The sequence below is a fragment of the Hippocampus bargibanti genome, linkage group LG14 (assembly GCF_051943395.1).
Source record: "Hippocampus bargibanti isolate YZ-2025 linkage group LG14, ASM5194339v1, whole genome shotgun sequence".
Lineage (NCBI taxonomy): Eukaryota > Metazoa > Chordata > Actinopteri > Syngnathiformes > Syngnathidae > Hippocampus > Hippocampus bargibanti.
The window spans coordinates 9,555,562-9,568,854 of record NC_142747.1 but is presented as its reverse complement, the minus strand read 5'-3'; the positions used below and the strand labels follow the sequence as shown (position 1 = coordinate 9,568,854).

General features: G+C 39.4%; 1 protein-coding gene across 1 annotated transcript in view; it reads left to right on the top strand.

The window, feature by feature from the left end:
* The window catches only part of si (sucrase-isomaltase), a 53,773-nt gene extending 41,905 nt beyond the window's left edge, over nucleotides 1-11,868 (top strand). Inside the window, exons 38-49 of the mRNA XM_089012984.1 lie at nucleotides 32-170; nucleotides 543-676; nucleotides 838-872; nucleotides 2,359-2,475; nucleotides 4,311-4,459; nucleotides 4,647-4,731; nucleotides 4,826-4,882; nucleotides 6,063-6,187; nucleotides 6,459-6,547; nucleotides 8,165-8,214; nucleotides 11,274-11,441; nucleotides 11,555-11,868. Of these exons, the coding sequence (XP_088869110.1) occupies nucleotides 32-170; nucleotides 543-676; nucleotides 838-872; nucleotides 2,359-2,475; nucleotides 4,311-4,459; nucleotides 4,647-4,731; nucleotides 4,826-4,882; nucleotides 6,063-6,187; nucleotides 6,459-6,547; nucleotides 8,165-8,214; nucleotides 11,274-11,441; nucleotides 11,555-11,632 (1,226 nt within the window). The 3' untranslated portion in view covers nucleotides 11,633-11,868. The remainder of the gene's footprint in view (nucleotides 1-31; nucleotides 171-542; nucleotides 677-837; nucleotides 873-2,358; nucleotides 2,476-4,310; nucleotides 4,460-4,646; nucleotides 4,732-4,825; nucleotides 4,883-6,062; nucleotides 6,188-6,458; nucleotides 6,548-8,164; nucleotides 8,215-11,273; nucleotides 11,442-11,554) is intronic.
* Nucleotides 11,869-13,293: the final 1,425 nt, after the last annotated feature.

Genomic DNA, 13,293 nt, shown 5'->3' with positions numbered 1-13,293 from the left:
CTACATGTGCTTTGTGGGTTTGTCTTCACAGCCTTGGAATCTAAACATCTCGGCTTAAATCATAAGACTCTGTGCATGAACAGCGAACAGATCCTCAGTGACGGGACGGCAGTCAGGCACTACGATGTCCACAGCATCTATGGCTGGTCCCACACAAAGCCGACTTATGAGTGAGCTATATTGTGTGTTTTTGTCAGAATTTGATTCTCAATGTCTGTATCATAGATTCTATGACATTGTATGTCATAGATGACATACAATTTTAAGAACGATGCAATCCTTGAAAACAAACTGGATTGATGAATGAGATAATTATTACATGACTTGGTTATTATGGAAGGCATAAATAGTTAACAGCAAAATTGTTGAGCTCATTTTTTTTACACTCATGAAAGAAACAGGTCCTTTGTCAGTGTAGTGTTCCACACAATATTTATCATGTCAGATAATGACATTTTCACTAATACGTAATAAGTACACGAGTATTTTTTTTCTGAAATTCATAACTGTGGATGCGTCATCTTTTTATCCGGTTCATACAGTGCCCTGCTGAATGTAACTGGGAGACGGGGTATCGTGGTGACCAGGTCCACTTACCCCTCCACTGGAAAATGGGCTGGACATTGGCTGGGAGACAACAATGCCAGCTGGGACCAATTGTATAAATCCATCATAGGTGCTGTACAGGAGGAACAAACACATGCAATAATTAAGCATTTAACAAACCGCGATAAACATATTTGGTTAGAAAGAAATGTTGCACAACCAAACCTTTTGTGTCAAAAGAAAAAAAGAACCTTTACTGTAGAAGTCACACAAGATTTTCCTTTCTCACAGGCATGATGGAGTTCAGTCTTTTTGGCATCCCTTATGTAAGTATCACCATTTTGTTCCTTTTCGATAAGACATAATCTTATTGATGTGACCTTGTCTGCTAAAAGGAGATTACATGGCCATAGAGATGTTATTTCATTTTGTTGGACACTTTGATCAAAGGACATCTTGTATGGCATGTTATTATAAGAGCGGACAAGGATCTTAATGTTGTCAGTCAACATAAGAAAAAAATAGGTCACTTCTCCAATAAAATAACATTTCCAAAAGCAGGTTGCTACAAACATGCGTTAAGATGATCAGGTGGTGTGTTTGTGTGTTGGCAGGGCGCCCGGGGGGAAGGGAGGTGTCTGAAATCATCTTCAATTCTTCTGATGCTATCTTTATATTACAAGGGTGGAAATAATTTCCCCCCTATTCATTTAACGAGTTGTTTTGTCAATCAACAGCTTTATCTGAGGGACAACTTTTGAATTTTGATTCCCATATTTCCTGGTGTATAAAGCACAACCAAAAGCCTTCATTTGATTCAAAAATGACCCTGTGCCTTATACGCAGTTGTGCCTTACAGTACATTATACGTGAAGTAAGATTAAGCCAGAACAGGTCTCGCAACTACTGTCAGCAGCTACTAACTCAATTTCACCCCCAGTAGAAAAAGCAGTGTACGGTCCATCAGAATCAGAATCAGAATCAGAATCATCTTAATTGCCAAGTATGTAGAACACACAAGGAATTTGTTTCCGGTAGAACACGCTGCACTAGTATCGTCGTCAAAAAAACTGCTAAGATAGTGTATATAAAATGCAACCCCAGCCTCTACTGTAGCCCCTTATAACGTGGTGTGCCTGATGCATGGAAGGTTTTTAAAATATGTCAGTCATTGAAGGTGTACCTTATACTCCAGTGTACCTGGTTTGAAAAGATATCAATTATTGGGTGTGCGCCTTATACTTCGGTGGACTTCATACACTGGATAATACGGTAGTTTTTTTTTTACTCATTCATAGCCATTCACAAATTTATTCGGGAACATATGACGTCGGGCACCATTCCCGAATTTGTTCAGGTTTTGTTTTTTTCTTGTTTTGGTGCCGATAAAGCGCTGCCCATGGCCCCTGGCAATATTTTCCCTTCCACAAGGGGCAGGATTTCCTTTTTTTTCCCATGTTAGCGCTTTGTTCCAGCTTCAGCTGTTGTTAAAGCACTATTTAAACCAATATGTGTGTATTGCATTGTATTTGGACAGCCGCCCTCATTTCAAGTATTTCATGTAACTCCAGACCCATATCATTTAGGAATTAACTCTTTTTTTCCTGATGAAATAAGAGAGTATAAAGTTGTTTACACTGCATTGAATGTTTCTGTAGTCCAAAAACCCAATATACTGTGCGTCCTGGAATTCGAGTGACAATGACAAAAACCCTGGCACTGAGTGGACGCATTTTTCCAAGTCCGGCAGTAAATGAGTTATTCATTGTTTATTTTACCATTGTCTTTTGTTACATGGGATGTCGGTTTTAGACTGGAGCAGACATATGCGGGTTCTTCAATGCAGCTAAGTATGAGATGTGCCTTCGCTGGATGCAACTTGGTGCCTTCTATCCTTATTCACGTAACCATAACGGCAAGGGTAACCCGGTGAGTAAATTCAATTAATTCACCAAAATGAATTAATTCTTTCATATATTTGTTTGTTTCCCCGTGCATTATGCGAGGTGCATATGTTTTAAAATCTGAACAAAATGAAGGTCGAACAGCAGCCCTGATTGGATTGTCTTTGACCTAACATGTTCCACGCCATTTGAATAATCACTTTAAGCACAAGTGCTCAATGAAAAAAAAGAAAGCCTGACAGAGCATGTTCTTGTTCCCTTGGAGAAAGCCTATTGTTTGCAAAAAAATATCAAGCTGCGTACACACAGACATACACCTCCAGAGAGATACACTTGATGTTGTGTTGTTGGCATTCATTTTTTTCCAGTGACCTTTAAGAGCTTTAGAACACATCTAAGAAATCCAATAAGGTCCATCCAGGGATCGATCCCACGAGGCAAAATTTCTCTGAAATAGAGTCTGAAGTACTCGATGGGACTGCACATGTGCGTGAGCGTGTGTGTGTTTTGTGTGTGCGTGTGCGCGTGTGTTTGTGTGTCTAAGTCAGTGTGTACGTATACGTATATTGGTGCTGAGGAACCTAATTGAATTCTCAAGGTGATCCGAGCGCCACTGCACATCACCCACTCCCCTACCAACACACACACGAACCCCATCATTCCAGCAGTTTTGTAACCGCTTGCAAATGGGTTAACATTTGGAGGATGATAACGTAGATATCAGATTCTGGCTTGGAATCAATAACTTTGAGGAAAAGAACAAGAAAGCCATGCAGTACGTAAATAGAATCAGAGAGAAAAGCAACATGGGGAAACCCTTCTCTATGCTTTAGGAGGGAAGGAATTCAATAACCACCTGCATCCTGAGCATTATGAGCCCAACATATTAACCACTGGTTCACTATGCCACTCCAGATAAGACTTGACCTAAAAAAATAAAGGCATTCAAATTGTGCCGGAAGTCCGAGGAACTGTTTTACATTCAGTTACTGTATGTTTATGTCTGCAGTAAGTAATCATTGGACTTCTCTGCTGGGGAAAATTATGCAAACATCTTATCAAAAACTACTCTCCGCACCAAGTCAGCACTTTGGGATGCTTTGGATCAACAATTTTTAAAAGGCAATGATTTTAATCACCATCTTCATCGAGCCATTGAAGAGAAGTAGTCATGCTAAGATTTTGTGAAGGCAATATGTTCCACTGCACTAGGCTAATCATACTTGATAGTGATAGATGAGTAATTGAATTATGATTTTCATCCCCTGGTAAAAGTTGCTTTCAGACATAAAAAGGATAATGTTTACATTGTCACCCATACAAGTTCGGGAACTATGATCTTTGAACAAAACATCATCATCAGACTTTCCTCATTTATTTCAAAACAGAAGGAACAGTGAATCCATAAGTCATATTATTCTTATGTGTTATTTTTATTCTTAATAATAGTAATAATAATAATAATAATCTCATCTCATTTTCCGTACCGCTTATTCCTCATTAGGGTCGCGGGAGCCTATCTCAGCTGTCTTCGGGCACGAGGCGGGGGACACCCTGAATTGGTTGCCAGCCAATCGCAGGGCACACAAAGACATACAAAAGTCACTCTCACACTCACACCCAGGGACAATTTGGAGTGGTCAATCTGCCTGCCACGCATGTTTTTGGAGTGTGGGAGGAAACCGGAGGACCCGGAGAAAACCCACGCGAGTCCGGGGAGAACATGCAAACTCCACACAGAGAGGCCGGGGTGCTAACCACTCGACTACTATAATATATTTCTTTATGTATTTGTGTATTTATGTATTTATTTTATTTATTTATTTATAGATAGATTTATTGAGCATTTGTTGTTTTCAGAGACAAGATCCTGTTTCCTGGAACTCCACCTTTGCGGAGGCATCTCGGAAAGTACTCAACATCCGTTACACGCTTCTGCCATACTTGTATACGCTGATGTATGAAGCGCATACCAAAGGAAACACAGTCGTCAGGCCACTTCTGCACGAGTAAGTGTTCTACTTTTCGCTTTGGTGTCCATTCGAATGGATGGACAAATAGATGCCGCCAACACAGAAAACTCAAGGCACCTCATAAATTAAAAATGGGAACCGATAAATCTTTATATTTGAATGGTAATTGTTGGTAATTAATTGTTTAGTCCAGTTCAACCTACATTTTGCGGTTGTTTCACAGATTTGTGAATGATAGAATGACATGGGACATTTACAAACAGTTCCTCTGGGGACCTGCTCTTCTGATCACCCCTGCTCTTGACCCGGTATGTAAACAGTTCTGCTTTTATTGTGTTATTTTCTCTCCTTGATTTTGGTTTGTTTGTTTTTTCAATACTCACCTGACATTATGATTGGCAGGGAGCTATGCTTGTCAAAGCCTATGTTCCTGATGCACGCTGGTATAACTTCCATACGGTGAGTTAAAACAATAAGCAACCTGTACATCATGCAGTGACTCTCTAACAAAATGTTTGTGAATGGACAAAGCTATCCATACTGTACAGTGATATCTAATCATAAATGAGGATTAAAATACATCTGAAGTCAAGCGCATTTGTTCAAAACATTTTATAAGGCAAAAAAACCTGAGGGATTTGTTGCAGATGTTTTTCTGTTGCATGATTAGATTCCAAGAGAACAGATGTTCTTCATTTTTGTGAGCAGTTGGTATCATTGTATTTCTAACATTGTCACCTCGTAATGCTTTGACCAACTTGGGGGCAAAGTACAGTATAGTTTCAACTCAGTTCTTCACTCGAAATATAACATGCGTGTAATCCGATTTGTGCAAAATAATAGATTGAAGAGTAAAGAAACCGGCGGGTACTATGACTGCTATCCTCTTAAACTTGTACAATATACCACCTATCTTGCAATGGCTTTTTGATCATTATTTTGCCATCGATCATCTTGAACTTGAAGATTCCACTTTGTAGATATACTTCATGAGATGGATCGTATTGTATTGGATTAGCTTTTATTGGTCACACAGTGGAGAAATTTACATTTTACACCAGCAAAGTAATGAAAGTAAGAAGAAAAGAAAAGAAGAAGGAGAAAAACAAAATACAAGACCTGCTATAAAGGCAGCCACTCTCGCGGCGCCATCTTGAAGTCAAAACAATAAAACAAACTTAAATAACAATTAATGTGAGAACGCAAAAGAGGATCAAAGTGTCCTTTTCACCAGTGGCTCAGGGATGTCATGGTGAAATGTGCACATCTGCTACAAGCTAAATGTTGAAAGCAAACATGAAGCTGTAGCATCCATTGACGAAAATAAATTGTCTCACAACTTCTGTCCCTCGTAAATCCACTTCATTTCCAAGCCGTGACAGTTCCACATACACATCGGCGCTCTACGCTGACACTTCTTTCTTCTCATCGTGGGCTCCTCAAGCCATGCATCCATCCAGCTGCAGACTGTCCAACAACACCAACCTTTGCTTTGAACAATGCGGGGCTGTGAAAATGCTGCCCATTGCAGGCACAAAAAAAGCAGAATCTCCCCAGAGCCCTCCAGCGATGATATTCAAATGGCACTGACATTCCTCCCAAATCAACAACTGTTGAAACTATCATCCTTTTTTATTAGGCCAAAGAAGTGAAAGTGCGTGGAAAAAAGGTTTTGATGCCCACTCCTATGGACCATATCAATCTTCACATAAGAGGAGGATACATCTTACCTTGGCAAAAACCAGAGAACACAACATACCACAGGTATCATATTTTCAAGACTGTTTAGGATAATTGATGTTGACAATGGATGGGTGGCTAAATAATCTGCCTTGCCACATTAACGCATCATCCAAAAACAAAGGAAATATTTTGCTTGATCACGAGAGGATAGTTATAGCAAGCTTGAGAAAGCCAATAAATTACATGTTCAGCGATTGAGCGAAATCAAGCTCAGGTGCATCCCTGACAGCAATGTTATAGATTCAGCAGTGGCCCTTCACCGCTGCAACCCTGACCGTCACATATCTTTTAGCCGAAAGAATCCTTTGGGACTGATCATTGCCCTGAGTGACAACGGGACGGCTCACGGATCGTTCTTCTGGGATGACGGCGACGGAATAGGTGAGTCTGAGGTGATCTGAAGCGATTCGCTGGTTTGTTCACGGCCTGAGTGTGGCTGAGCGCAATTGAACCAAGAAAAAAATTCACATTCTTTTCCAATGAATCATTTGCCAATGAATGAACATTAATAGGTAATTTATTTTTGTCTATTTTTTTCAAAGCACCCCCCCTTCCTCCCGCAACCACAAGTGGTTATAGAGCACTCACATATAAATAGGCGCGTGAAGTCATGTTTCAATGCCTTTCAAAATATGTGAAGAATTATTTTTTTGCAAAGAAAGGTAGTTATAGAAATTAATGAATTAATTTCCTGTGTCTCTTCCTCTTATTCCCTTTTCAATATCCGGACTAATTTGTCTTTTTCTTAATCAATGTTATTTATTTATTTATGTATTGGCTTTCCACTCACTTTCAACATAAGCAATGCATTTAAATCTTCAAGTCCATGGAACTAATTAATTGCTCCCCTTTCATGAACTAAAGAAATGCATAAATCCATTATTAGCTCACAATTCTTTTCCTGTGATGGTGAAGTGTCCTTGAGAGTTTTGAAAAGGGATCATAAATACAATGTAATAACAAAAAATATACAATAATTATTTATAATATTATACTTATTTTGACTTTCCATCCACATTACGCCATAGGCAAATAATGTCATATTAAAAAGTATACCCTCATGTTTTGATGCTCATGTCAAAGGAAGTGCAAACTCAAACAAACAAAGCTCTCCATTCAGTTGATAAAAGGTACGTTCAATTACTACAAGCACCGGTGGGTTGCGAAGTTTCCACTTGTATTCGATCAGCGGAATCTCATATGAGGGAGGGTAGAAAAAAAGACAAAGAAAAGATAAATAAAAAGAAAAAAAGAGGTAGCTGGAAGGGCACAAAAAAAACAAAAGTGTTTCTTCTCAGTTTCATCCAGGCCATACCTGGTTGCTTCAGTTTAAGCTCCCAACAGCCAGGTAATCACGGCTAAACTGCCACATGTATGCTGTGGTGGTGTACGAGACAAGAAACCAAAACTGAGCCACCACCGGTGGTTCCGGGCTGGACTTTGTGCATGTTAGCATCCAAATAAAAAGCCGAAAGAACTCAAATAAATATTGCCTGGTTGTAGCCTTAAGAGATCTACGGTAGGGAGCGTGGTGAGAGAAACGTGGCAAATAGTGCGGATATTTCCTTTTTTGTGTGAGAATGAAAAGACAACTCAAAGACGGGCCGATGTGCATCGTATCCCTCAGCATGAATTTCAAGTGTTAGGTTATCCATTTTATCACTGTCAACGGTTCTTTTATTGATAACTCTCTATAAGTTTGTATTTCTATTGTAAACATTTTCTGAAGCTGGAAAATAAAATGTCCACGGTTAAAGTACCGTTGAGACTGTAGTTAGATCTAATTTAAAACAAATTCTTTACTTACAGACAGTGTATTGTAGGTGTTCAAATACCTGACATATTTCGGCGTATACTTCCGCTTTCGTCCGAGTCCTCGGACGAAGGTAGTATCTAGTAGACAGGATGAACTTAATACAACGATGTAGTTAGATCTATTTCTCACTTTTGGCAGTTTTAGTTTCCGCAATTCACACTTGATTATATTTCTCCCCTCAGACACGGTTGAAAAAGGACAATATCTGCTGACCTCGTGTGCTGTAGAATCGGTGAGTTCAGAGGCTAAATGCCACGTCTCTTCTTTTCTTCATTGCCGCTGTTGTTATTACAGTGAGACTTTAATTCATTGATTTCCCACAGAGCAGTGGATGATGAATGTGAATGGTCGCAAGTCACCTTCATAGAAATAAGTCCAAACGATGGAAATGGCATTTATGTGGCGTCTTTTCACGTTCAAAGTTGCCTGATTTGTCCCAGAAAATGAGTTTAGGATTCCTTGCGACTTGTATAAATCGATGACGGGCTTTGCCACATCTTTGTAATGTCTCAATCTTGCCATCAAAGCTTCCGGTTTGTCGTCATCGTGCTGGATCAGCGGTTCCCCTGTGATATCATCTTTGATATCATCTTTATTGTGAAGCAGCAATCCTGATTTATGTTTCTTATTTAGGATGAACATTTTTTGTTCTGTAGCCACAAAGGGACATACGTCTTCTTGTGTCAGGAATGGCATCCGACATAAAAGCTTGGCCAAAACAAACATGCGGATAAAACCTCCGAAGATGGAGGACACTGATTCGCTTTGGCGACCCCTTGAAGGGAAAAGCCTAAAGAAAAAGAAGATTTAGGATGAACATTTAGTTATTATCCTTTTTTGATATTCACTTGCAAAAGTACATTATCATTATGGTGTAACAATGTTATATGTATAACCCGAGTCCAAAAGTCGAGGCATTGTACAAAACGACAACAATTGCTCACCACATTTACAGCATATTGTGAATGGCAAATGCATGTTTAGATGAATACGAGTGATTTCAGTATGCCCCCTTTTCAATGTAACGTGTCACAAATCCACTGGGATTCATAAAACATTAATGAGCATCCATTTAATCTCTAACATTCACAGATTGGCGTACACAAATATACACACCCGTATGCACTTTATATTAGACACACATGCAGCGACCAGTGCCAAACATCTGTGGCTGTCCTCTGCCTACCATCAGGCTCATTCCAAAGCAATTTCACACAGCGATAAAGCAGACACACTGTCTGTCAGCCAAAGGGGATGGGAAAGGGAAAGAAAGACTCAGTGGATGTGTGCGTGTTTGGGTGCCGATGAGTATGAACGGGCAGATGTGAGGAGATGAGGAAAGTTGGACAACGGGGCCAAAGCTGCCTTGCAGATTAGCACGTCGCATGCCATTTTGGAGGATGCTGAACATTGACCGTATGCGCGCCCGTGTGTGCGTACGTGTGTGTGTGTGTGTGTGTGTGTGTGTGTGTGTGTGTGTGTGTGTGTGTGTGTGTGTGTGTGTGTGTGTGTGTGTGTGTGTGTGTGTGTGTGTGTTTATTTCCACAAATGTGTGTCCATTCCTCTGTCGATTTGATTTAATATTTTTGGACCAAGAACATAGAATGATATTGTAAATGAGAAGTATTATCAGTGACGTGCGGTGAGGTTCATGGCTGGTGAGGCACTGACGTCATCATAGTCAGATTTACAAACATATGAACTCTACAGAGTAGCTTAGTCACCATTTGATTGGCAACAGTTAACGTGTTTTGTTCAAAATGTCATGTCAGTATTCTTTATACAAACTGTAGCATAGAAAAAACAAATAAAAAAAACATTATCGTGTTACATTTACTTGTAAATGAAGTCCATGCGCCGCTCCTTCTGAAGAAAGGCATCGATATCTTCTTTGTAGAAGCCTTCCTTATCCTTAAAAGTCTCTCTGTCTCAATGGAGATCACTGCCAGTGAAGAAAGTGATCCTTGATCAGTCCTGTTCCGACTGTATGTTTTCAGTGCTGAGAATGACAATCTCATCGCCGTGTAGTCGCAAGTGTCTCTGGAATCAACAGTGAAGAAACAGTGAAGTTAAACGGACAAGAACTTTAAAGTACAAATCACTAAATACATATAACGGTTTAATTTATTTTTTCATCTGATATTCCCATGACAGGTTTCCATGATGACAGGTGAGGCACTGCCTCACCTGCCTCCCCTGACTGCATGTCACTGAGTATTACCACATTTTGCGGTATATGTATAAGTTGCACACAAAACCCTTAATTTTCTTTTTCAAAAGACGACACTGCGGCTTATACACTGGTGCCCCTTATACGTGAAGTAATATTGAGCCACAATAGGTCTCGCAACTACTGTCAGCAGCCACTGACTCCATTTCCCCGTGTAGAAGAAGTACTGCGCAGTCCATGCTGGGATTTATAAAACGTAACCCTAGCCCCTGTGTAAGCTCTAAATCCTTTATGCGGGTAACTCTCAAAAGGCTTTTTTTCTGCCAAAATTGGGATATGAAGCTGAGCGTGTGCTCCCAATTTCTTTGGATGGCCATTTATTTACAAATGTCTCACTTTTGTCAGACACCGTACACAGTTTATTCAGCCTTTTTTCTTGTCTTGCCAAAGTCAATTTTAGGGGTTGACGGTCTCATCCAAGTGAGACAGCGTGCAATGTTAGGCCAATAGCGATTACAGCTTTAGTTGAGTGACGAGCATTTGGCTGGATCCTGTCAAGTGCATGCATATTCAACCCGGTGTTTGCCCATCGTCTCTTCGAAGTAACTCGGAGGCAGTGTATGCTGCCTCCTGCTGCTTGCTTATACTTGAGGGAACATAGTTCAAAGTATGGAAAAACAAGCAAGCAAATGAAAGCATTTTTTTGAAGTGCAAGGAACTTTCACCCAACACAAACACACGTCCGCCCTCCACTCAGCACACGAACTTACATGTACATAACAACATTTAAGTGCCGTTTATCCAACGCTTGTCTGAGAAAATGCGAGAAATCACTATGTCAAGGTTTACATGTAACTTAATTTATAATCGCCGCAAACACTTAAAGCGAGTGCCCATAGAGATTTGATGATGTTGTCAGTAATTTGTAAGCACTCTGTCTTTTCCAAAGAAATAAACATGTATTTGGCAATGCAAATGTATGCGTGTCATAGTGTCATACATTCACACATACACATATATATATATATATATATATATATATATATATATATATATATATATATATATATATATATATATATATATATATATATATATATATCTTTTTTTTCTATCTCTAGAACACGTTGTCGAGTAAAACTATCCACAATGGCTTGTTCGAAGCCGACCATTTGATGCTTGGCATCGTGAAGGTGTGGGGGATCAGCGCGAATGTCACAGAAGTGATTCTGAAAGATGTGACTGACACGGTGTATCCTCTGACACCACAGTATAATGCTGACACTGAGGTGAGTATTTTTCCAACACACACACACCTTCCTTTATACCTGCCTTGCTTTCCGTCTTTTACAGCTGTAGTGTAATTTTAAATTTTTGGGTTGTATTTGTCTTAATTCAACAGGAGCTGATTATTGATGCAACTGCAACTTCAGTCCGTGTCCACCAAGGATATACTATCACGTGGAGGACCAATGTCTGAATTATATTCTCTGTTCAGTTGATGAATATTTAACATCCTGTACATGAGTCAATTGATACAATTCTACATTTCTCTACGAATTGGTGGATTTAGTTTTTTTTTTCCAGTCTGAGGTTGTTAATGTAGATCTTGACAATGACAATTTGTAAGAATAAACATGCTGAAATTTGCCAATTAATTAGTGCTTTCCTTCAAATAGAGACCTTCTGAAATTAAAAATTATTTAATGGGGACTTTTTTCCACGTTTATCTGTCAAAACCCACACAGGCACAGGCATAGCTTGCAAACCCAACACACTATGGTCAGAGCCAGGATAGAAACCTGCCCACCTACACTGTGAGGCTGTTATGTTCACATGTTCACATCATTCCGTCGGCAAAGCGTTACCATGGAGGAAATGTTAATTTGCTCATTTCCATGGACTCCAGATTTCAACACAAGTACTGGAGCTCTTCCAGAAATCTTAACATTATACTAATTATGCTTTGATAATTATGGGCAAATATACTCACAGTAAAACACCAGTCAGTTCAGTGAGCTTTAAAATATCAGAAGTGCTCAGGTTGGGTTATGTCATGTCTTGTCAACCACATACATTTGTATGGTCACCATCCTACTGGCTGATTTTTTTCAAATAGCTTTTGTTCATTGGACCAATGGTTTTCAATGGATTAATTAATTTCAGCCATCGACCAATTTTTGTGCTCTGATTAGTAATGTAGTAAAATGACTGGTTGAGTGATTTTTAAATTTAGGGCATTAAATTAGCTGTAGGTCCTTCATTTCCACTATGATCCGGCTTTCACAGAGAGAAAGCAGTGGCATTTTACTTTTGACCAGAGGTGGACATTGCGTACTGACCGAAATTCTGTTTATAACGGATTCCATGCTCTATGGGAATGCTTTGCGCTTCACGTGCAGTTAGTGCCAATGTAAAAGCAAGAAGATAAAGTAAAATTGCTTTAAAAATAGCTTTATTGCATGAGCCAAATAAGAAAAATATTGGCAGTAGGTTGTACAGACTGTGGATTAAGTACAACAGGATAGCCGCACACATACAAATCTATTTAAATCATATCAAATAGCTCAACTGCATCTTCCACGTATTTATACACTCACACAAACATGCTTTACGAATCAAATTAAGCAAAAAAAAAAAATACGACTTGCTTGCCATTTGGCTCGACCATCCACGCAGAAAATGATTTAAATATCATTGGAAATGGGGCCAGCGTGATTGCATCACTTCCGGCTCAGTAGAGATACTGAAACGCCTCTGGTGACCGAGTAATTCAATACTTCATTTAATCTAATGAACATAAATAAAATAAGCCTGCATTGCACTTGTTATCACCAGGAAACTGAGAGATCCCACAGGACCGATGATCATAATTATACTGTATCAGGCATTTCTGCTTAATTATGAATTTCAATTTAATGTAAACTGGAAGGACAGGCATCTTTATCATAAACCTCCTCCGAGAAAAGACTGTTTCCTGACCGACAAAATAGAGTCTGATAAAAAGTAACAATAAACAAGAGTGATTGCTTGCCCCAAGACCTTCGTGAGAATAAATGGATTAAAAAAACAGAATAAAAGGATGGATAACAAAGACGAGGCCTGATGCATCAATTGGAAGAAAATTGTTCGACTTTAGAA